This window comes from Clytia hemisphaerica, unplaced genomic scaffold, assembly GCF_902728285.1.
Source record: "Clytia hemisphaerica strain Z4C2 unplaced genomic scaffold, Clytia hemisphaerica genome assembly, whole genome shotgun sequence".
Lineage (NCBI taxonomy): Eukaryota > Metazoa > Cnidaria > Hydrozoa > Leptothecata > Clytiidae > Clytia > Clytia hemisphaerica.
Window position 1 is genome coordinate 686,264 of NW_027103300.1, and position 23,973 is coordinate 710,236.

At 36.6% G+C, this 23,973-nt stretch overlaps 3 protein-coding genes across 6 annotated transcripts; all 3 read right to left on the reverse strand.

The window, feature by feature from the left end:
- Positions 1–2,609: 2,609 nt before the first annotated feature.
- LOC136811543 (uncharacterized) lies at positions 2,610–6,865 on the reverse strand. Its single transcript, XM_067068167.1, has one exon. The coding sequence runs from the start codon at positions 3,974–3,976 to the stop codon at positions 2,786–2,788; it is 1,191 nt and encodes a 396-aa protein (XP_066924268.1). The 5' UTR covers positions 3,977–6,865; the 3' UTR covers positions 2,610–2,785.
- Positions 6,866–7,008: 143 nt separating this feature from the next.
- LOC136811552 (uncharacterized) lies at positions 7,009–20,207 on the reverse strand. 4 transcript variants are annotated; one of them, XM_067068182.1, is made up of 14 exons: positions 19,909–20,207; positions 19,695–19,766; positions 19,405–19,480; positions 19,133–19,261; positions 18,890–19,038; positions 18,510–18,608; positions 18,127–18,301; positions 17,619–17,742; positions 10,089–10,132; positions 9,611–9,947; positions 9,198–9,267; positions 8,483–8,611; positions 8,178–8,297; positions 7,009–7,247 (listed from the first exon to the last, which is right to left on the reverse strand). In XM_067068182.1, the coding sequence occupies exons 3-7, from the start codon at positions 19,451–19,453 to the stop codon at positions 18,296–18,298; spliced, it is 432 nt and encodes a 143-aa protein (XP_066924283.1). In that variant the 5' UTR covers positions 19,454–19,480; positions 19,695–19,766; positions 19,909–20,207; the 3' UTR covers positions 7,009–7,247; positions 8,178–8,297; positions 8,483–8,611; positions 9,198–9,267; positions 9,611–9,947; positions 10,089–10,132; positions 17,619–17,742; positions 18,127–18,295. The 4 variants fall into 4 exon arrangements, with proteins under 4 accessions (XP_066924283.1, XP_066924290.1, XP_066924278.1 ...); XM_067068189.1 differs by lacking the exon at positions 10,089–10,132; XM_067068177.1 differs by having other exon boundaries at positions 9,611–10,132.
- On the reverse strand, positions 15,329–17,155 carry LOC136811531 (uncharacterized). Its single transcript, XM_067068158.1, has 2 exons — positions 17,055–17,155; positions 15,329–16,751 (listed from the first exon to the last, which is right to left on the reverse strand). The coding sequence occupies exon 2, from the start codon at positions 16,623–16,625 to the stop codon at positions 15,330–15,332; it is 1,296 nt and encodes a 431-aa protein (XP_066924259.1). The 5' UTR covers positions 16,626–16,751; positions 17,055–17,155; the 3' UTR covers position 15,329.
- Positions 20,208–23,973: the final 3,766 nt, after the last annotated feature.

Below are 23,973 nucleotides of genomic sequence, written 5' to 3' on the forward strand. Positions count from 1 at the left end.
TTTCGCGGGGATTAATATTCGCGGATTTGGGTGTCATACGCGAAATTAAGTCCTAATGGAAATTTGGAAAGGCCTTATCCGCGAAAATTTTTTAAAAAGAACTAAAAAAATATCAAATAACTACTTTTAAATTGTTTACTGGCACCAAAGAAGCGCTAATAATGCGTATTTCGGCAACCAAAATTGGTGAAAATATTGTCTCCCTATAGTGCCATCCCGACAAATCTTAATTTAATCCCCGCGAAAATTTATCCCATTAAAGTACTGTACCGCGGGTAGGGAAACTTATTTAGATAGCTTAGAAACCAAAATTGAGCTCATTTGAAATTTCCATACTTCGTCTTAACCCTTTCCAGACGCACGGGCCACGGGGCGGCCCATACTAGTGACCAAACTTCGAACCAACATATCACGGAAACTAAGCCTTCACAAGAGCTCGTTCAGCTAACGTTTTTAGTAAAAAAGGTTTAGTTTGGGCGCACCCTTACCACTAACACGATCGTCTCGCACGCACGAGATGTCGTGCGAATTATTTTGAATTTCTTTTCTCAATAAGTACATTCCTCTCGTCCGGAAAGGGTTAAAGTTTGAAAAATCTTTAACGGTTTTAGCAGTAGCAAAATCCCAATGGAGTCTTAAAATATCTTCATAAAAGTCTTGTTAAAATAGGTTGAAGTTACGTCTAATGTTAAGGATCGAAACCTTTCCAGAGCTTAAAAGTGTTCCTTAGGTTGTTTGATAGCAAAATCGGGGTAAATTTTTAGAGAAGGCGATTTTTGGTTTACTTTAGAAATATTGTAAGAGAGAAGAGATTCGATTGTCATTGAACAGAATACAGTGAATCCGTAAAAAAAGGAAATAGAAAATGGTAAACAATAACTCTTCATAAATTATTTCTTATGGGATGCAATTAATATGTTACTACAACAACTTGATTAATAATAAAGAACATAAAAGAGAAACATCAAAACATCAAATTTTAACGACTTTGTGAATGGCTTTCTCTTTATGAACACACATACACACGCATTAATTCCATCCCATGTAGAATGATTTATGAGGATTTTTTTGTTTGCCATTTTCTATTTCCTTTTTTTACGGACTCACCAAAGATTTCAAATAAAAGTTAAACCATCAAACCATTGTTAGTCGTTTATTTCGATTGGAAAGGGAATGTTACGTAAAAACTTTACGGGACAAAATTTTTTACGCAGAGCAAAATTTTTACGCTGTGAATATTTTTTAACCAGGCACAGGTGAAATCCTACGAGGGGTTAAAGGGGACAATAATCGATTGACACAGAAAGTTATTCAGTGATGTATAATAAAATTAGTAATAGCCTCTTCAGTAATAGCCTCTTAAAAATCCTTTTCAAAACTATTCTCAAGTCAAATGTTAGATGAGTGGTCAAGCTTCAACTGAACCTTGCTGGGAAAGAACAGGCCACTTTCAAAACGGGCAAAAAAGGGGAGCGCTCACACTCCATCACTCAATCCATTCTTCCGTAAAAAATCCTCATTACCAAAGTGTATAGAAAATAATATGCATATAATATTAATTACAAAATATATAGCAAGCTCAATGTGCTGTCATCTTTTCATTTAAAAAATTCAAAATTGGCTTGGCCGCAAATTGTTTTTTTTACTCTTCTGAATTGCGGCCTTATAAAGGCAGATGAGAAAGGTTTTCAATCGGGTGTAAATTTGGTGAATGGGCAGGGGCGAGGATGCAAAATAAGTGTACCCAACGCGTTCCAAGGCATGTATTCCCTTTTTAGAGTTTTCTTCAAAACAACCATCACTCTTTTCGCATTTGGATTTATGCAAACATAGTCCGTCTAAAAAACCCTGGTCTCGAAGCCTTTTGTTTATTTCTGTTGTTAATAGCTTGATATATAAATATAAATTGGTTTGTTTTACTCAGTTTTTGATCATGTTATTAAATAATGAACCAATCCCATGAGGAGAATTTGGTAACGTGATCAAAAACTGAGGAAATCGATTCTTAACTTCACAAAGGAAAAGATTTAACAAAAAGTTACAACAATAGACTTCCAGACCAGGGTTTTTTTTGCGGACTATGATGCAAAGCAAAAAAACCAAACTTCTTTCTGACCACTTTGGCAAAAGCAAGGTCAGACATCATTTTATGATATTGCTCACAGAGCACAACACATAAAAGAAATAGTCAACATGTTAATTAAACTCAGCTTAATTCCTCCTTCTTTACTTTAGCGAAAGTCAGGTCCTCCAGTCTGTCTCCACGTTTTGGCACTTGGAACCCTGGCTTGATATATTGGGTTTTTCTTGTGTAAATAAATCTCATTCCATCCAAATAAAAACAAATGCTCTGTTTCCAGAATTCAAGCCTAAGTCCCAACTTTTCGCTAGGTCTGATAAACTTTAATCTCATGCCTGGTGGTTGTGTAGAAATTTGCAGTACCATTCTTCTTATCTACTTGTAATTATCATTGTTTCTTATTTTGCTCTAGAAATAGAAAAATAGAAATATTACAATGAAAGTTGAATGAAACAAAACTAAAACATTATATATATACTTTCAAACTCGTTGGTTGTGAAAACCCAAAGATTTCACCTTCCTCTCAATTTTGTTCTCATAACTATAGCTATAGGCCGGCCAACATCAAACGAAAAACAAGCAGATACAAATTTAAGGTAGAATATGGAAACAATTAGATATCATAAAAATGGATACACAGATATTAACACAGATAACACTAACGTATTTATACTAGATCTTTATTGTATTTACTATTCATTGATATTAAATTCTACCTATCTTATCAATAAGTGTTTTAAACAGGTCAATTCCTTCACCAGCAGTATTAGGAATGTTCAATGAATATTCTTGGATAATAATATGGGCTAATTCAAAAAACTCACTAGAGCAAATATAATCAGTAACAATTGTTTTACAGCATAGGTCTTTTACAACATTAAAGTCAAACAAATCTAATGGGAACTTGTAGTCACGAATGGACGCATCAGAGAGTTGAGGTGTGAAGTAAAGAACGTTTGGTCTTCCAGCAGGTCTTACTTTTCTATCAGAATTCATTGCTCGTCTTATGCGATGGTTATTCCAACTTAACATTGTATTATCCAAGTCTCTTTTAAGCATTTGGTAAAAACAAAATTTGATGCATTCACAATGAATTATGTTTGATGTATCGAAAATGTCATCATCTATCAATGATCTAAAGAAATTTATCCACCAATTTGTACATGTTCTTCTCAACATTGACCACCATGCTTCAATTCTTTGGTTGGTGACTGATCTACCATATTTGAAACTTCTCTCCCCTGCACTTTGATCATTATCAGCTCTTCTAAGAAATCGTTGCGATGCGGCTATGAAAACGTTTTCGGTGCCTCTGTCTCCCACTACCTTTCTTGGAACACCAGAAAGAGTTCTGACGGTCTCCAAGTAAAAGTTGCTAACTACAGCAGGGTCCTTGTTTGATGCAGCAACTTTGAGCCAGAGAATACGCCTACTGAATCCATCAATCGCACCATGTATGCTGAAACCAAAAGGTTTCAATTTATCATACCCGTCCAAATGCCACACGTAGTTGGGTCCTTTTGACCAATACTGTCTCCTTTTCAGAACATTTCGAGATCTCCTCTCAACACCCTCCGGATCAAGTTCTTTTAAGATAATAGCAACATTTCTTCTTGTAACATTGAGTCCATTCTGAATACATCTTTGGTGCATAAGGCGGTACCCTAATAATGACCCACTTCCCTGCAATTGTCTTCGAATAAAAGATATAACATCTCTTAGTTCAGTTAGCCTTGCCTTCTTTCTATATAGGCTAAAGTCTCTCAAAATCCGATGAAGTTGTCTTATGCTTAATGTATAGTTATGAAGCTCCCTCAAAGTAAAAAGTATTTCTTCATAGCTGTAACCTCGATTAAAATACTGCTTCACTAGATTATTACGATCTTCAATATCCATTATTTTCAATCATTCATAATCCAACTCCAAGAGCCAAAACATAATTAGAGTCCACATCAATTCCCATTCACATTACTGACAACCCCAATTCCTGAGGCAACTAAATCATAGAGAGGGCTTTACACATAAGGGCCTCTACACATCATAAAAAAATCTGATTTTCCTTGATGTAACTAGGCCTTAATTCACCAAAACAATAATCCGGCAGCCGAAAAATTTCCACATAATTGTCTCTCGATGGTCCGAAATCGGAAAGTTAGTCATGTGACTTGCTATCTTGTAAATTGCACGATAGAGACTTGCTATCTTGTAAATTGCACGATAGAGAGTCGCCATCTTGTAAATTTACACGATAGAGAGTCGCTATCTTGTAAATTTACACGATAGAGTGGTGCTATCTTGTAAAATGCACGATAAGAGACTGGCTATCTTGTAAAATGCACGATAGAGACTCGCTATCTTGTAAATTTACACGATAAAGACTGGCTATCTTGTAAATTTACACGATAGAGTGGTGCTATCTTGTAAATTGCACGATAGAGACTTGCTATCTTGTAAATTGCACGATAGAGACTTGCTATCTTGTAAATTGCACGATAGAGTCGCCATCTTGTAAATTTACACGATAAAGAGTCGCTATCTTGTAAATTGCACGATAGCGACTTGCTATCTTGTAAATTTGCACGATAGAGTGGTGCTATCTTGTAAATTTACACGATAGAGTGGTGCTATCTTGTAAATTGCACGATAGCGACTTGCTATCTTGTAAATTTACACGATAGAGACTGGTTATCTTGTAAAATACACGATAGAGACTGGCTATCTTGTAAATTTACACGATAGAGACTGGCTATCTTGTAAATTGCACGATAGAGTGGCGCTATCTTGTAAATTGCACGATAGCGACTTGCTATCTTGTAAATTTACACGATAGAGACTGGCTATCTTGTAAATTGCACGATAGCGACTTGCTATCTTGTAAATTTGCACGATAGAGTGGTGCTATCTTGTAAATTTGCACGATAGAGTGATGCTATCTTGTAAATTTGCACGATAGAGTGGTGCTATCTTGTAAATTACACGATAGAGAGTCGCTATCTTGTAAATTTACACGATAGAGAGTCGCTATCTTGTAAATTTACACGATAGAGCGGTGCTATCTTGTAAATTTGCACGATAGAGCGGTGCTATCTTGTAAATTTGCACGATAGAGCGGTGCTATCTTGTAAATTACACGATAGAGAGTCGCTATCTTGTAAATTTACACGATAGAGACTCGCTATCTTGTAAATTTACACGATAGAGACTCGCTATCTTGTAAATTTACACGATAGAGACTCGCTATCTTGTAAATTTACACGATAGAGACTGGCTATCTTGTAAATTTACACGATAGAGACTGGTTATCTTGTAAAATGCACGATAGAGACTCGCTATCTTGTAAATTTACACGATAGAGACTGGCTATCTTGTAAATTTGCACGATAGAGCGGTGCTATCTAGTAAATTTGCACGATGGGGGCGCCATGTCTTTCATATTGGGTGATAAATGCGTATTACACCGTAAGTAAAATGTATTGAGTTAAAAAAGATGATTGGCTATTTGCATCAACACAGCGGTGTATGGTGGTGCAAATCGAATGGCAGATAGGAGCCACCGTACAATCATGCAACTTTGTTGTCATCCCCAGTTCTTATAGACGAACGCGGTCCTTTTGATTTTGAGATTGCATTTTCGTCAGATCGTATGTTTTCACCCAGTGCAGTGGGTTCGACTGACAATTCCTGCATTAAAAGCCAAGATGCAATATGTTTATTAAATACACGCTCACAGTATCTCTAGTCAAGGAAAACAATCACACATTCAAAAGTATCTTTAGTCAGGAAAACAACCAAAACACGTACCAAAACAATCACACAAGTTTCAAAAGTTTAGAAAATCCACAAAACCTCTGACCTCATGAATGTAAGAACCAAGAATTAAAGACTTTGTTTTGGGGTCACTCGGTAAACAAATCTCATATAACTTGTTCCAGAGACATTGTCCATATAAGAGTTTGTATTTCAAAGCAAAAAAATTTCTCGTACTGCCCATTTTTCTCATCAATTCTTCAACTTGAACCAGTTACACATCTCAATAGAATGTTAATACCATTTTGCCAATCATTTAATGTCCAAAGCTATGGGGATGTAGCGTTTTCTTCATGTCAAGCAAATGTCTCTGAAATCTTTAAGTTGGTTGGTTTGGTATTCGGAAGAGGTAATCCATGGATATCTTTGTAATCAATGATGAAAAACTCTTGAAATTACTGATGATTACAGTTGAAGTGTTAGCCTCACATTTCATGTAATTATTGGTCGCCAATTAGATGAAAATTGTATGTTTTTTGTTCATCAGAAAAGAGTTATAACTTTTAAAAAGCCAAGAGTGAATTTTCGTCCATCTTGTATTTTGATCTGAATTATTCGTGTCTTGATTACTAAAAAACATGCGCGTAACATCAAGCTAAATCCGTGCGATTTTGTCTGAATAACTAAGGCAAATGAAAACAAAAACAAACTTCGCAATGTGGTGGCGGACTGCCGCCCCCTTCAAGGGCGCAAAAAGGGCGTAAGTAGCCAAGGATCGGAGAAATGCCTTTTTAACTAATATTTCCCCTTATAGCGGGGAAATATTCAATAATCACTACTATAAAATACAAAAATATGATTTAATTTACATAACAATTTGACAATAGGTTAATATATGGGCTTTTTACTTTTTGATCCAAATAAAGTGGTTTAAAATTTCTCGATAAAGGCCGGGGCGTATCATCTAGGGGTGTATGCTTAACAAAAGGGCTAGATATCCAGAGGGGAAGTAGAAAAAAGGTATTTATCTTAAATAAATAATTTTTTTCTTCAATCTTTGGGGTTGTTAGTCAAATATGACGAAATATTAATAAACTGTATTCAAGTTTTGTCTACGCTTTAGGAATGCAAAGCAAAAAGCAAAGAGCAAAACAAGCAAAATTATGTAAGAAAGAGTCAAGATTTAATCTATCAAATTGCAAAACCTGAAATCTGTTCATGAATTGATATCCTCAACATCCCAACGCAATTTTTTGGAAAAGTGCAATACGGTCGAAGAAGAGTTATTTCAAAATTAAAATGAGGGGTATAAAAATCATAAATCATATTCTAAATAAAAAAGGATATTGGAAATCGTCATCTCCGAAACATTCCGAATGCCATTTGTTGCCGCCAAAGTTTGGCAAATCTTGATGACAACCTTAAAGAGACATAAAAATATTTATTACAACAAAGTGTTTTTTATTGCATTAAAACATTGTTTCCACTGTGTATTAGTGTGCGACTTAAGCTTTGTTTACTAGAGACACACCTGTTGGGGGGACAAAGTACTTTATTCGAATTCGTTACTGAGGTTACTGCTAACCTATCTATACACGAAATACTTATTTTTCCCATCAAGAAAAGTCGTAAGTCGTATTCTTTTTGTTATAAAAACTGGATTTCAAATTCATTTTGATATGTAATCTTTGCTTCCATTCGGCTTTTCCAGAAATAGGCCGTCCCCAATGAAGTATAAGCCCGAAGGGCTAGAAGTCAATCTCCTTGGTAGGATTCGAAACCAACAAATCCTACCAAAGTTGCGCGGCCTTGAGCGGCTCACCTGGTTTTTACACCAATGACAGATTGAAACTACCGCTATTTACCGCTAAATTTCGAAAAAATATTAATCGTAAATAAAGGAATTGCTAGATTCAATCTGTCGTCAAAAATGCGGCGCATTTTTTAAGGCTTCACTTTTTCTTGCCTGAGAAAGGTTAGAGATTGAACTCTAGCCCTTCGGGCTTTAAACTCAATGGCCGTGCCATATCAGATATCCACGGGGTTAACGATTTTTGTTCAAAAGTGGATATCCGGGGGGTTAAATATCTACAAGGGAGTGGAGTGTCAAGGGAGTGTCTTTTCAAGTAAAAAATACGATATCCAGGGGGTAAGCATCTTTATAAGAGAGGATATCCAGGGGTTGAGCATATTTTTAAGAGTGGATATTCAGGGGGTCTTTACTAATAAAGTAGCATATCCAGGGGGTTCGATACTTTGAAAAATCAATATCCTCAACAGTGGGGGTAAAAATTTTTTCTGGAAAAGCCCATTGTCTTTGCATGGTCAAGCAAGAAAGTATTCTACTTACATCTGGCATAAGCCATTCTTCGATCAATTTCTCGATTTTATCCTCAGGGAATCTCTTCATAAGCTCTTTCCTCGACTCGTTCGTAATAGAGTTCTTCACGAATTCGGCTGCTTTATTATACTAAAATAAAGATTATAAATTAATGAAACTAAAATCAGCAATTTTATACAAACCTTATGAATTGGTTAGTTGTAATAAATTCATCTGATAATTTTTGCTTGAGATATTTTACAGTTTCAAGAATTTTTCAGTATTCAGGATCTCTTCGGCATAAAGAATGAGTTGAAAAAAAAAATAGAACATACCGAGTTGTTTGGCATAACATTTTTGAAGAAGCCATTCCACCACTCTGCTTCTTCTTTTTCGAAGAGTTTCGTCGCTAAATTGCCCCGAAACGTTCTAAACATACCATTTGCCAGCTGTTTTACAAAATCCTGTGATAGTATGAAAAGAATAAAAAAAGAACCAGTGAAAACCTTAACTTTTACATTCAAACTATGCATCAATTGTTAAAAGGTCTAAAAGCCATTCAGAGAAAAAAGTCATCCACAATTAGAGTCAAGGTCCATTTGGTCCACCTTAAGGGCTCTGACCTTAGTTTCTAATATTTGCCACGTACAAAATATAAATGTCTGCGTGATGTAGCTTTGGCATGTTATTTTCTGTTAGGCCGACTATCCTTCAGTCAGAGAATTTAAGAAACATAATATGAAACAAAATTAACGAAGACGAAAACGAAGTCTTTCTAAAAGTTCATAACATCATTTTTGCAATTAAATTCTTAATTACTCTTAAGGGATTTGATTAAAAGGCAATTCTTTGTTAAAACTGTAAGGAACCTATAAATGTTATGTTCAAATAACAAAATCAACTTTTCCGAGGGTCATAGCCCTTAATCGATGTTATAAATTGGTTTTTGGTAAACAACGTGTACATACCCTCTTGGTCTGAAATGACCGCATAAATTATTTTCAAATCGTTGGATAACCAGACAGACAAAAATAGTAGATATTTTCTTACCCCAAGAAAATCTACTCCTATGTCAAGATATTTGTCGAACGTATCGGGATCGAGAATTTTTGTTTTTACACTGGAAAAAAAAATTCCCTATTTAGAAAATGAATTATTTTATTGAAATAGAATAATTAATAGCGGTTGTTATGCCACATCAGTGGGCTATAGGCTTAACGTTTAATCCAGGTTAAAATAATACCCCAAGCCAAATAAAAGAAAAAAGAATGGTCCCCAACAAAGATGAAAATATAATCTAAAACCAGCTCTTTTTACAATTTTGAGACAAAACTTAGACCCATTAATGCCATAACTTAAACTCCAAAAGCATAAACCATTCGAGCTATTATGAAGATAGATACTTTCAAGGGAGGTGCCTGCCGACAAAAGATCAAAAGAAAGAAATCTAATTTGATACAGACCTTTGTGCCAGAGGAACCAGGTTATCACATCCACAGAATTCCTCATTCCAAGCCACACAAAATTAATGGTAAGACAATCTACAATGCTTGCATTTCATGACAGCGTGACTTGAAATAGGAGAGGCCCAACAATACGGGTTCTCCCCACATGGACCATTGTTGATGGGCTCTTTGATCTTCATTAGACTACAATAACCCGATTCTGATTTCAGTATTGTTATTGTTGTGCTAGTGGGAAGTGAAGTCTTCTTTGCAATCTTGTTTTCTATCCCTTCCATATCAACAATATTGATTGTCAGGTCGAAAGCAAGAACACACCCAAAAAGATAATACATTTCTAAAAAACAAATTTTATTTTATAGTTACACATATCATCATGTTCTTTGGAGTCAATCAATGTCAGTGACCTTTTGTTGTATGTCAATTACCCCCGTTACAATCATTTAAAAGTAGTACAGTTCAGTTGTTATTCGTATACCGTCAAGTTTTGTCACTATTCGTCGACAAACAGTTCCGTCAGTCCTTTAAAGAAAGAAAGAGTAAAACATCAATATATGTCAATATGAAATAACATGTAAACGCCTTAGTGTTCAAAGATTTTGGTTCTCCCTTGAGCTTTTTGCCTTCTTTTTTATCTTCCTCCTTAAAGTTTGAGCTCTCTTTTTTTTTTAAAGAATCTTGAATATGATTTTTAGTTAATGCTTTTAAACCCCGGCAAATTTCCAGATCATCGTCAGGAGACATATTGTGGGGTTTACCGCATATGGTCACGTTCAAACGATTGAAATTGTTGAATTGATATTTCAATACCGTCAAACTAAATAAATACAATGAATGAATGCTAATAAATATCTAGTTTGTACATGAGTAATTGATAATTGAAAATGAAAAATTAAATATTTGTGAGAGACTAAGTCGAAAATGAGCAAAAACGACAAAGTCCAAATGAGTGAAAAATGAGTGAAAATGGCTAAGTTCAGAAGTCAGAATGCCTGAGGTCAAGTAGACCATGAATACAATATGAAAATCTGAATATGAACAAGACCACGAACTGACCGATACGTTTCACGACAAACTGCCTCGTTGGCATTACGATATCGAACTTTTGCCCTTCGTGGCAATGAATCATTTCCGTACTCGAGTGCGCTGATGATCCCGTATGTGTATCGATTTTGAATCACTGAATCGACTTTGGTGAATATGATGATATCACCTTCGGATAATGAATCATCGTGGAACCACTTCTGTTGCTTCGTGAGTTTGGGAACATGTACGAGAAGCCATGTTTCGAACCAGGCGTTGAAGCACTTTTCGTTTTCTTTGATGATCTTGGTGGGAGAATCACATGTGATCAAGCCGTCGATGCTTCTATCGTTGTTTCTGCCAAGGATAAGTCGGTTTGGCGTGATCAAATCGAGGATCTCAAAATCACCAATAACGTCACCAATGGCTAACGGTAGATTGTTGATCTGATTGGCGATTGATGCAGCAAGAGTTTCCCATTGTAGGATTGCTAACCGTTGATTGTTGAGACTCTTTGAGATAGATGAATTGATCTCCTTTATCTTTCTCTCTACTTTGCCATGCATGTTATGTCCTTGGACTGGACATACATTGAAATTGACTTTGGTGTTTCATTGGATCCTTTGTTGTAGGTCTGAGATGTTGATGTTCATTTCCTTAGCCTTTCACCAATTGGCTGCCTTCGTCACAGAGGAGTTGATTTGGAAATCCATGGTTTGCAGAGAATCTTGTGATGGCTTGGATGAATGATGTGGTGGTGTAGTCATCCATGGTGTAAATCTTTGTAGCTGTTGTGGAACAACAACAGAACACGATCAGCCGGATTTTCACAGTGGTTCTCTTGTGTTGTGGTGCATAACATTGGTATGGTCCGGATAGATCCAATTGAGTGTGATAAAATGCAGGAGCAATTGTCATGTTGCATCTTGAAATGGGTCCCATTGACATCTCAATCGTCCTTTTTTCGAGAAAACGACAGCGTTGACAAGCTTTCTTGATCTGTTTCATAAGTGCACGCCCTTCAATGATGTGGCACTTTTTAAGCGTGTAGCGAAGTGTTGTTTCTATCCCTGAATGTTGCACAGTTGGATGATGCCAGTGAGTTTCAAGGGCGATGCTGTATGCAACCGGTGAATATCTGTCCATCACAGGTACGCAGAATGTATCTGATGATAGGTCTTTCATAACGCCAGTGAATCTGCCAACAATTAACACTTCTTGATCTGGCAGAATCCGACCAGTGTATGTTAATATGCCTTGGACATCCTTGGTGATACGTTCGTATTTTGATTTAGGAAGGAACTTCAGTAGCTCTGATGATGATTTCTTGAAGAAGTATTGTTCGGCTTCTTCAATTTCTGTGTTTGTGAGCATGGGAACCAAAGATGCATCCACTTTGATATTTTGGAGTTGTTGATTTGAAGATTTTGATGATGATTTGTCTTTGGAGCGATCGAAGAGTGTCTTTGAGTATCTTCGAACATAGGCAAAGATTCTGATAACAGTTGAGAATCGATGACGGTTTGGATCGATGAGGTATTGGCTGAATTTGTATCTTTGTTGCACAAGATTCATAGTGTGATGACACATATTTGATGGGTACAGTACGTTCTTTCTCCACTTCGTTCGTGTCAGATGCTGAAAGACGTAGATCTTGTGCTGATTGTATTGGAAAGTCTGAAATTGGTAAATGCATCCATTGATGTCCATTGAACCATGGTGAATCTGGTTGTACATCTTCAAGTGTTGCTCCACGTCGAGCGCCGATGTCTGCCATCATGTCAGCAGTGTTGATGTAGAACCATTGATTTCTATCGGAGAATCTGTTGATGTCTATGACACGATTACGAGCCCAGAGCTTTAGGGGTTTTTCATCGTTTGTAATCCATTGAAGCGCAATCTGACTGTCAGTGAATTTGATGTTGGATTTGTGATATTGACCAAATGAGCGTTTGACAACTTCACTGGTATGTGTGTTGATGAGAGATGCCATGAGTTCAGCTCGAGGGAGTGACAATCCATTTGGTACAGTACGAGATCGAGCGAAGACAAGTTGAGATGAGAATTGACCATTTCGTCGAGTGTATCTAGCATAAATGCAAACACATACCAATGATTGGCTGGCATCTCCAAAGTCGAGCGTTTGGATGTCAGTACTGATGGCGTCTTCTGGGATGACTGCACGACGGAATTGAATTTCTCCAAGTTGAGTCATGGTTTCGAAGTGTTTGATCCAGATGGGTCGAAGTTCAGTTGGTATTGTGTCGTCCCAATCTAGTTGTCTTGTTGAAAGATCGTGTAAGTCGAGCTTCATGGCAGCAACTATTGGTGTCATCATCCCTGTAATGTCAAAGATTTCTGCAACTTTGGAAGCGCAGTGCCTTCGAGTGAGATTGGTTGGAATGATGTTTGATGCATTGGTTGGTTTCTTGCCTCTTTGCTTCTTTGCGAAATTCAAATCTGAGATGCAGAGTGAGAGACGATCGGCTTTGGGATACCACTTCATACCACCAACTGAAATGCTAACACCATCGTCTGTGAGGTCTGGTGATGGATCAATGCCAGAGAATGTCACGCCTTTGAGGTTGAATCATCCACGATTGATGACAACTTCTAACTGATCAGCTCTGTTGAAAGCTGCGTTGATGTCTTTCTCGCCTGTGATGCAATCGTCAACGTATACATCTTCATTGATGATTTGCTTCACTTCTGGATATTCATCTCCAAATAGGTTTGCGATCAGTTGCGATTGCACGGAGACCACATTCTGCTTGGTTTCCACTTGATCGTATCCCGTAAATGAGTGTCTTGATTACCTTTTCCTTTGGAATCTTTGATGGGTCGAGGTTATTCTGCCAGATGTAACGCTGGTAACACCAATCTTTGCAGTTGAGTCTGATCGTGTTATACATTTTTCGTATATCCGTGTGTATGCCAACTTGATGTATGGACCATCTGATGGGTGTGATGCGTCATATACAACTCGACATGGTGTACTTAGTGATGTGGTTTTCCATACAGCACGCCATGGGATGAAGTTGTGCGTTGGTGACTCAGCTAACATGGTTTGTTGGTCAGCAGTGAGATTTTCAACGAAGTCGACGTAACCCATCTCTTGCAATTTGGCTTCTGATTTGATGATGTCGTCTTTGTCTTTTGGATTAGCTCCCAACTTCTTGAGCTGTTGGTAGTAAATTTTGAGAGCAATATTCTTGTTTGGTGCTAGTTTTGATACTTTGTCAACGAATGGAAGACGAGCTGTGATGATGTTTTGGTTGGTGTCAATGTCAATGGACGAGTTAATGACATCTTTCTCAACCTCCTCTTTGATGCTAACTTCCCTTTGATGAATGGAGTTTTTGCAGTCTTTGCAGTTTCTGCACATTACACATCGATAGGTGATTTCTGTCCCAGTTGATTCAGTTGATTCGAAGCGTTTGAGGTTCAGGGATGCAAATGATAATTTGGAAACATCTGGATTGACTTGGAGTCCATTCTGGTAGAGCTTGAATTGCTGACTGCAGAAGCTGTTGAAGGTTGATTGATTGAAGAACTGTTGATGGATCGCAGTGAAGATGGGATGCGGACCACCAATTACGCCTTGGCCACCATCTGCATTGCGGAACACTGATTTGTAGATTGATAATCCTGATGGCATTTGAAATACAAGTTTGGGGCTGTATCTCAAATATTTGACCCCAATCATGAAATGTACGTCACCACCCACTATTGCTGATGTCTTCGGGGGTGTTGATGGGTTGCCGGGGTAGCTCTCTCTGATGGCTTGATTGACCTCATGGAGCGGATATTCAGGAAAAGTTGCAGTGAGCTGTTGCAGGCATGTACCATCAGATAGCATAGCATCTTGTCCGTTTGCCATTGGAATCTTGACGATGTATGATCCAAGAGATGTGCAGGTTGTTGTGTTACCTACACCACCAATCTGAGTGGCAATGGATGATTCTTTGATAGCTGATGTTCCAAGGTCCTTGATTGCAGAGTGTTTGATCAGGAAATCGCTGCACCCATTGTCAAAGAAGATTGTAAAGTATTTGTTGTTGATGATGACAGTTTGTAATAAGTAGATGCCTTCATCGTCAGATGAGTTGTTGGTCTTTGAAGTTGAAGTATGGAACGACAGACTGATATTCTTGGCGAAGGTTGGAAGCTTTGGATTCTTCATGTAACGCTCCTTGTAATTGGTGAGTAGATCTTTGTTGGCGTTGGAGTCTTTATGCTCTTCGCAAACTAGTACGTGCTTGCGAATGTTTGACTGCTGATGGGATGGATGAGGGCAAACAAAGCTTCGTTGACATTTGCCTTCCTTGTGGTTTCCAGTGTTGGTGTTTGCGCCTGGATATAAGCATTGGACGCAGTATCCTTTGGTATTGAGGATGGCAAGTCGATTAGCTGGGCTGAGTTCGGCAAACCTGTAGCATGAATGATATTGGATGATCTTGGTATTTGACGGACCATTAGTTGCTAGATGACCGCTTTGACCATCGGGTTCTTCACAAATGTGACATTTTGGTGTGCCAGACGGACCAGTATGATGTCCACCTTTTTGTCGTGGGTCCTTCTTGGGTGGATTTTTGGTTGAAGGCTTTTGAGGTTTTGAAGCTTCTAGGATGTTGATCCGCTGTTGTTGGAGTTTCTGTTCAGCTTCGAGGAATGCGACAAGTCTTGCCCATTGTTGTTATGGTTTGTCCTCGTCGGCAATGGCTCGCAACCATCTTGACAGTCGTGATTCATCCAACAGGTTGTAAATTCTCACCAACCCATCGCTGAAATACAAATTGTGTTCAATTTTGTGTTGCTCGGCTAGTGTGATTGACTCTTTCATCGTTACGACGAGCTTGCTGAGTGATAAGGAGATAGCTTCATGGTCCTTGAGGTTGAAGAGGCTGTCCATGCTTGATAATTGGTTCAGCTTTTTGGTCAACATCATCTTCACGTCCCCATATGAGAATTTGAGTCGATCCCAAATGGTGTCGATATCTTTGATGCTTTTGACGAGGCTGAGTGCAGGATCTTTGAGGTAGTTGTTGATGAGAAGATCAGGTAGCAGATGTTTTGGAGTTCCTCGTTCATGAAGTTTCAAGAAGTTGCTTTTAAACGTGTAGAAGTCTGTTGAATCTTGATGCCCAGAAAACTTCTCTAGACGAATGTTGAGTTTCGATTGATTGAAGAGCTTGTTCTTATACACGTCTTGGTTGACGATAGCATCGTTAATGGAAGATTGATAAGCAGATTTAGACTTCAACAAATTCTCATACCTCTGACCAATGTCTGTGATGTCCTGGAGTAGTTCAGCTTTGTGGATAGGTTGTTGGAGGATTGACTCATACTTCTTGGCAATCTTGTTGACTTGATCGATCTGCATTGGAAGATCTGATTTCAATTGTATGAGTTCAGCATCGCTGAGATCGTGGATTGGTTTATCAAAATCCTTTTGAAGTTCTCTGATTTTGAAGATTAGGTCCTCAATAGCGAAGCACATGGAGCGTTGCATGTAGACTGCGCTTTGATCACCAAGTTTAGCTAGCTGAGCTTTGGATTTGCATTCGGCCATTCTCTGGATATGAAGTTTTATTGAGTCGAGCGCTTGAGTGAGTTTAGGAAGTAACTGATGTTCAAGATTTTCAGCAAGGATCAGTTGTTGCTTTTTCTTCAATGATAGACGAAGGGTAGCAAGAGTTGAAGTAACAGAATCGAAGTTACTCACATAATCTGGGTGGACTGGACTTTCGTCAATGACATCCTGAATTTCGGAAATGATGACGTTGGTGTCCATAATGAATTCTGATGGTTTCGACATCTCGTCTAATGTCAGGTTATGGAATTGAGTTGTGATTGTGTCTTCAACTTCAGATGATGTCGGTTGATCAGGCTGCGGTGGTTGAGGGTTGGCTTCAGGAGGCGGAGCTGTCTTTCTACCAACGTCGTTGTATACAGAATAATCGATCCGGGGGAATCTACGAGGTCTTGACATTCAATTGAAGTGATTGATGATTGAGGTGTCTCGGTTGTGTGACTTCCTGTTTGACTGTGGGGTTTACCGCATATGGTCACGTTCAAACGATTGAAATTGTTGAATTGATATTTCAATACCGTCAAACTAAATAAATACAATGAATGAATGCTAATAAATATCTAGTTTGTACATGAGTAATTGATAATTGAAAATGAAAAATTAAATATTTGTGAGAGACTGAGCAAAAACGACAAAGTCCAAATGAGTGAAAAATGAGTGAAAATGGCTAAGTTCAGAAGTCAGAATGCCTGAGGTCAAGTAGACCATGAATACAATATGAAAATCTGAATATGAGCTATGAATATATAAATATATAATGTCTATGTCTAACTTAACCTTAACCTAAATGTGAAAAGGAAAAAAGCAAAAACAAGATGGCTGACTTACCAGTTAGGCCATGAATGAAAACTGTGAAGGTGTGGCCATACAGGTAAGTGTGAGAGACAAAACAAACTAAGAACTATTGAGTTGTCTTCAGTTGTTAAATGAATTGAGTTTATATTTATTTGAATTGACTTGTAAGTGACTCAAGTCTGGAGCTGAGGTCCTTACTCCATGGCTGTCATGAGTCAAGTGAGAAGCTGAATGCCTTTAGGCCTTAAATACACTTGATGCACCAAGTTGTCAAGGCAACAAAAAACAACATAGTTTGAGAGCATGACCTCAGTTGGCAAAATATACTAAAATAAAATGGTAGCTAAGCTATGAAAAATGTAAACAAAATGTAAACAAATATGGTGGCTAAAGCTATGAAATATTTTACGATACAAATTTTTATGAAATTTTCTTTTTATAATTTTTATAATTTGGTTTTATAATCAATAACATTACACATATTAAACCTTTTACTAATTTAGTAATACATCTAAGAATTATTGGTAACATTTATGGCAAGGTAGCAAGTTAAATACAGAAATTCATTGCACTTTAGAATAAGACAATAATAATTACCACTAGCACTGGATATATTCATTAAATGGTCCTTAACGATGTAGGCCTCCGTGTTAAAATCACCATCAACATTCAGCCAGGTTTTGATTTGGCTTGCATCTATAGAATCAGTACCTTCTCGAACCTGAAAGTACGAAATAAAAACTAAAACAAAGTGTTTTTAAACTGATAAGTATCCTTTAACATTAAAGTGCTTTACAGAAAATGGCTACCGTGGCATTAAGTGGCATTTAAGAGCATCCAGCTACGGTGCGCAAGGATGTGGATTCGATTCCCAACCGGGTTATACCGAAGATTCTCGGTACTTGATGCCTCTCTGCTTAATGATCAGCAACTAAAGAGACGGATCAAGGGTAAGTGGAGAAATCCAGGAAAAAGAGTGGTGCCCTCTCCCCTACCTTCGGTAGACAGTTAGAGAAAAGAGAGCCTTCAGGTCGCCCTCGACTGCGGTCGCAAACTTACTTACAGAAGTAGTGAGAAAAAAAGCAAATATCCCAACAAAACTTACAAAGTTTAAAAGAGCTGAAAAATCTTTAATGCATGCAGCAAGTGCAAGATTTTTAATGAATTTTTCTTCTTTTGATGTGGCGAAAACAGCAAAAGAAAGAGATTTCGTTAGATTTAGCCACCAAAAAGGTTCTCTTTCGGACGATGCAATCCAGTCCGATGTGACAGATCTAAATCTGAATAAAAGTAGAAAGGAAATGAATTTAACTTATTCTTCAAAGTTAATGATTGGCTGTTTAGATTTTAGGTTTTTATCCCTGTATCAAAGGCTGTGCTTCGTAAAATAGTTGTACGGTTGGTATTCAATACTAATCGCAACTACTACGTATTCGTTCCAAGAATGACATGAAATAAACCTACTTAAACAGAAACTAAGCAACAAACCTTCGCGAAACAAATCTTTTGTTCAACTTCTTCAACCGTTGTATCCGCCCATTTCTTCAGTTCTAACCAGGGTTGATTAGGCATCTCTGTAATTTGATTCTAAATCCAAAATTTAGTTAAAAAGTCGAATATCTGACAGAGTTACGCATCATTGTCATTGCTACATACAGATAAGATAAGATAAGATACAGATAATTGACCATACTGTATTATCATTGGGTTTATGTTACTAGCATTTTCTTGCATGAGTGCTTGAAAGTTGGGTCCGCTGAGGTCCATCCCGATATTTTCAGTCCAAAATCGGACAGAAGTGCCTATATCATAATTAAATAAATAAAATGAAAGACGGGTTTCTGACAACCCTAATAGAAAAAACTCACAATCCTCGACTTTATCAACATCTTTCGGTAAGCATCGAGTATTCGATCGCAAGATGCAACATTCACACTTTTCATGTTACCGAATGTAAGGTTAGACGGCCACCAGAATGGTGTTCTTTCCTTGTCCCATTTGAAAGCGTCCCCCAAACCTGAACAGAAATTAGAAAACCAATAAAAAGTTTTGTTCAAGACGAAAAGATACTTAATTCGAGTCGAAAATCGGAGAAAAGTAGGAAATTTTACTTGGACTACTTTCAGCTATTGGTTCTTCATCATCTGACGACTCAACTTCCGGATTAGCTTTCGCACATTCAAGAAAGCGACGTTTAATAGATTCGTCGTTCAAAAACTCTTTCATTGCTTTTGTTGAGCCTGAGAAAAGTGAAATATATTATTATAAAGTACGTCTGAAACAGTCTTTCGATTCTTTTTTTATAATGGTCTTTTTGTGATTAGTGTCACTTCAGATCAGTTGTTTAAACATTAAGATTGTAGGTAATCTGCTTGGTACTTACCAATTACTTCTACTTTACCTTCAGAGAAGGCAAAAAATGCACTCGGCATCTTGGTCAATACAGTCGCATCGCGTATCTTAAAATAGAGCAAAAAAATGCATTATGCAGAATATCATAAAATTTTCTTTTACTTTTCCAACGATTCAAAATATCTTCTACAGAGAGCAGAAAATGAAGTCTCGATCAAAAGAGGAGTCATTTTGTAGTTATAAAATCAAAGAAATTGGTTTTACTACAACAAATTGGAATCATATACTGTTTCCTTTCATAAATGCCAAGATTTAACTTACATTTCTTCGAATTGATGCTATTTTCACTTTTTCTTTGTTTTTGCGAGAGGCAGGATCGGTTATGTACTTATCCTAAAATTATGATAAAAAAGGAATGTAAATAATTGACCAAGCATTTTTACAGAATATCAACCTAGAATCAAAGTTTGTTAAATAACAATTATAGAATTATACAGCTACAACTTAGGTACCTATAAATAAAAAATACACTTACGCTTTTTTTAAACGACCCGTGACTACCCTGTCGCTTTCCTGGCTGGTTGTTGGTCTTGTTGTTGGTCTGATGATTGACTTAGCGTCTCCTCCACTTCCATGATGATTTATAATATATTATATTCCTATGCAAAAAGATCTTTCTTCCAATAAAACCGAGAATTAATTATTAGTTGATGAAATCGAAAAACTTCCTTAGGTCTAAACTTCAAATTTTAGTGAAATTCAAGGCGACTGAATAACTGCACAGATTATTTGTCGGAATGCCTGACAAAATAATCTTCTCACTTCGGTTTGTTGAAAGAAAAGAGAAAAAAGTTCTAAAGCAGCTATTTCCCGGGTACAAACTATTGGTCACATTCATCTGCTACAACATCTACAAGATATTCAACTCCTGCAACTTTGTCCAAAGATTCGCAAATCTGCAGGGTTTGTAGCAGTTTGTAGACTGAAATTTGTTGATTGCCTACATGATTTCTTTTCTCCGCTGTAACAAACGCCGACTCAAGGATGGCTAAAAATTGTTCTGACAAGTGAGTCCGCCCGCTGTGATAATAAAGAGAAGAAAAGTCACATGGTTCATCCTTGGTCAGTCATCCATTTTTGACATTCCTAACAAATAGGGGTTTTTAATCTTGGTAAATTAAACCAAAGAATAAAAACAAATATGGCAGATTTTCTAAATTTTCTGTAGGGTTTGTAGGGTTTGAATGTCCCAAAGATTTGCACATTTCTTTTTGCTGAGAAAAGATTGAAATTCAGCTACAACTCCTGTGATATCTGCAAACAAAGTAGCTCAAGAGGTACTGTGTTTGAATCTCCTTCAAACGCTGCAAACCCTTCAAATTCGTGACCAAAGATTTACAAATATGGTTTTTTTGCAGGGTTTGCAGGGCAGGGTTCGTAGTGACCAATAGTTTGTACCCATACGTTCCTAGTTTTATAAAAAGTTTCTAAGAGAAGACAGAGACAGTTCAAAGTAGAATTTTCTATTTCTTTCCAGACCGAAAATCCAAAAAATTGATTAATTTAGTTTAGGAATCCAGGATATCAAATTGCTTCATCTAGGAATATAAAAAAGCATTCCAGGGTCCCCCTTCAATCATGTAGTGTGCTGGCTGGTCTATTGAACAAGTACATTTTCAGATAATATAATCTCTGTTACAATGTTATCTGTAACCATAATGTCATTTGTATTTTAAACGAAACAAAACAAATATTGCAAATGCCTCCAATTAAAAACATTACTGGATGTTTAAATGATAGCAAAGTAAGAATAATCTACGAAATAGGAAAAAAATCCTGAGACTTCCTTGCAAAGTATCTCAGCATCTCAAATGGATTATATAGCAAAGTGTATGTAAATTAGCAATGTTCATAGCTGTCGTCTGTTCATAGTCAGATAGTCAGTGCATTGAAGCACAGAAAATGAAATGCCCACATATCCAACAAGTCAATGATTGAGACAGCCTGGGCAAGAGCTCAATAGTTTCATTTCAAAATGATGTCTGGGGTTTGGTACGTTTTCTAGTGTCTAGGCTTATAAATCTTAAACCAGCAACATTCCACTTCCAAGTCGCAGTTAATTGTTGTGTTTATTCCACTTTTGAACAGGTTCCAGACTTGTAAAGTGTTCCAGGTTTAATTCATCATCCAAGTTTGTGCGCTATGTTAGCTATTGTTGGCTGGAAAGGTAGTAATAGTAATAGTAAAATCCTTGCAGTGAAGATTAGGGACTGTTGAGTAATATTTGGTTGAATAAATTGGCAACCTTCAATAGAGGGCATTCTATTCTTCCAGATGGATAGAAATACCAACAACACAAACAATTTATTTGTTTTGTTTCATTTACATTTTCAATGCTGTTTGTATTGTATCTAAAGGAAAGAAAATAAACATTTTAAAGAAAAAGTACTCGAAAAAACATATAATCACAGACCAGTCCCTTTTCAATGACCAACAATCTTGGACTTTGAAACAATAGTTCAGATTGTACTTTTTTAGCCTTTATTTATCCTACCAATATCTGCCAGCTTTTATATTAAAATCTTGGAAGATTAAAACTAACAAGTGATACTTTGATGGACCTACCTGGATTATGCATTTAACACGTTTATAATTGATATCTACGTGACGTGACCATTAAACAATCATTCAGAACACAAATAGGGACGATCTATTAAAATTAGTCGTTTGTTTCTTATAAAAAAACGTTTAGAAACCAAAATTTCATGCTCTTGTTCTTTCATATTCAAGACTTCGTGAGCAAAAAAACATCTCCAAAAAATTGAGTAATTTGGCTAAGAACATTGATGTATGATTATTAATAGTGATTCTTATTGATCAAGATGCTTTTTTTGAGCTGAAAAATTCATTTTTTACAAAAGTCTGCTTGAGCCATCTTTTATCTACTTTCATACAAAAAATCAGAAAAAAACAATGGTCCAATATTTCACTAAGTCCAAAAAACCCTTTTATGGCCGTTATTTTAGCTGAAATTTACCCAAATTTTTTTTCTCCAAAAATCGGGCTCCGTCACATTATTATTTATAGTTATGCATCTATGTGCAAAAAATCGTAAAAAATGAAAGAGCCAATCAATCTAATACCTAAGCAATTGATAATGTGCTTATAAAAAATATCGAATTTGGCCAGTTTTTCTATAAAAAACACGCCAAACAACCAAAATTTCCTGTCTAAACACTCGTGAGAAAAAAAAACATCAATCTCATAAAAAAACTGAGTAATTTGACTGAGAGCATTGATGTATGCTTATTAATAGTGATTCTTATAGATAAACATGCGTTTTTTGAGCCAACAAATTTTTTTTGCAAAAATCTGCTTAAGCCATCTTTTACCTATGATGGTACCCTTCTTTTATGCAAAAAAATAGAAAAAAATAATGATCCAATTTTTCACATAGTCCAAAAAACCTGTTTTTTAGCCGTTTTTTGGCCCAAATTTGCCAAAAAACATTTTTTTTCGAAAATCGGGTTCTGTCACATTCAAGGGTTTATAGTTATGCATCTTTGTGTAAAAAATCATAAAGAATGTAAGAGCCAATCTCGAGAAAAGCCAATACCTAAGTAATTGATAATGTGCTTATAAAAAAATATCGAATTTGGCCAGTTTTTCTATGAAAACACGCCAAGCAACCCAAATTTCCTGTCTAAACACACATATTCTTCAAAAGTAAGCCCTCATGAGCAGAAAAACATCTATCTCATAAAAAAATTGAGTAATTTGACTAAGAACATCGATGTATGCTTATTAATAGTGATTCTTATAGATAAACATGCGTTTTTTGAGCCGAAAAAATTTTTTTGCAAAAATCTGCTTGAGCCATCTTATACCTATGATGGCACCCTACTTTCGTGCAAAAAATCAGAAAAAATTAATGATCCAATTTTTCACAAAGTCCAAAAAACCCGTTTTTTAGCCGTTTTTTGGCCCAAATTTACCCCCAAAAATTTTTTTTCGAAAATCGGGCTCCGTCACATTTTGGGCATTGCCATTTTGCATCATTGTGCAAAAAATCAGAAAAAACTAATGAGCCAATCATGAGAAAAGCTGGTAACTAACGGACGGACAGACGGACAAAGGTTAATTTATAGGACCTCCACCAGGGGGGGGTCTTGCAGTTACTCCTTGACACTATGTGGAGTAACTGCAATTTTGGACATTTTCTACAGACACCACCACCCTTGCAGTTATTCCATAGTGACGTGTACTAACTGATTTTACCCTCAAAATTGGTGTATACCACCCCCAAAAATGCCAAATTTGGCATTTTTTCACTGAATTTCTCATTTTTGATACCATTTTACTGGGTACGTCTTATTAACGACGTTCAAGAGTAAAATATCTCAGTCATTTTCCATGTTTGTTAAAATATCTTTCATGCCTTGATTGAAGAAAAAATTTTGTGATTTTTTTTTGACTTTTGAAAAAAATGTTTTGAATTTTTTTCCTTCCGGAATTTAAAAAAACCTAAAATTTTAAGTGAAAAATTGAAAAATGTGCTCACTTAGTACACCATATCCTCCCAAAATCGACAATTTTGGGC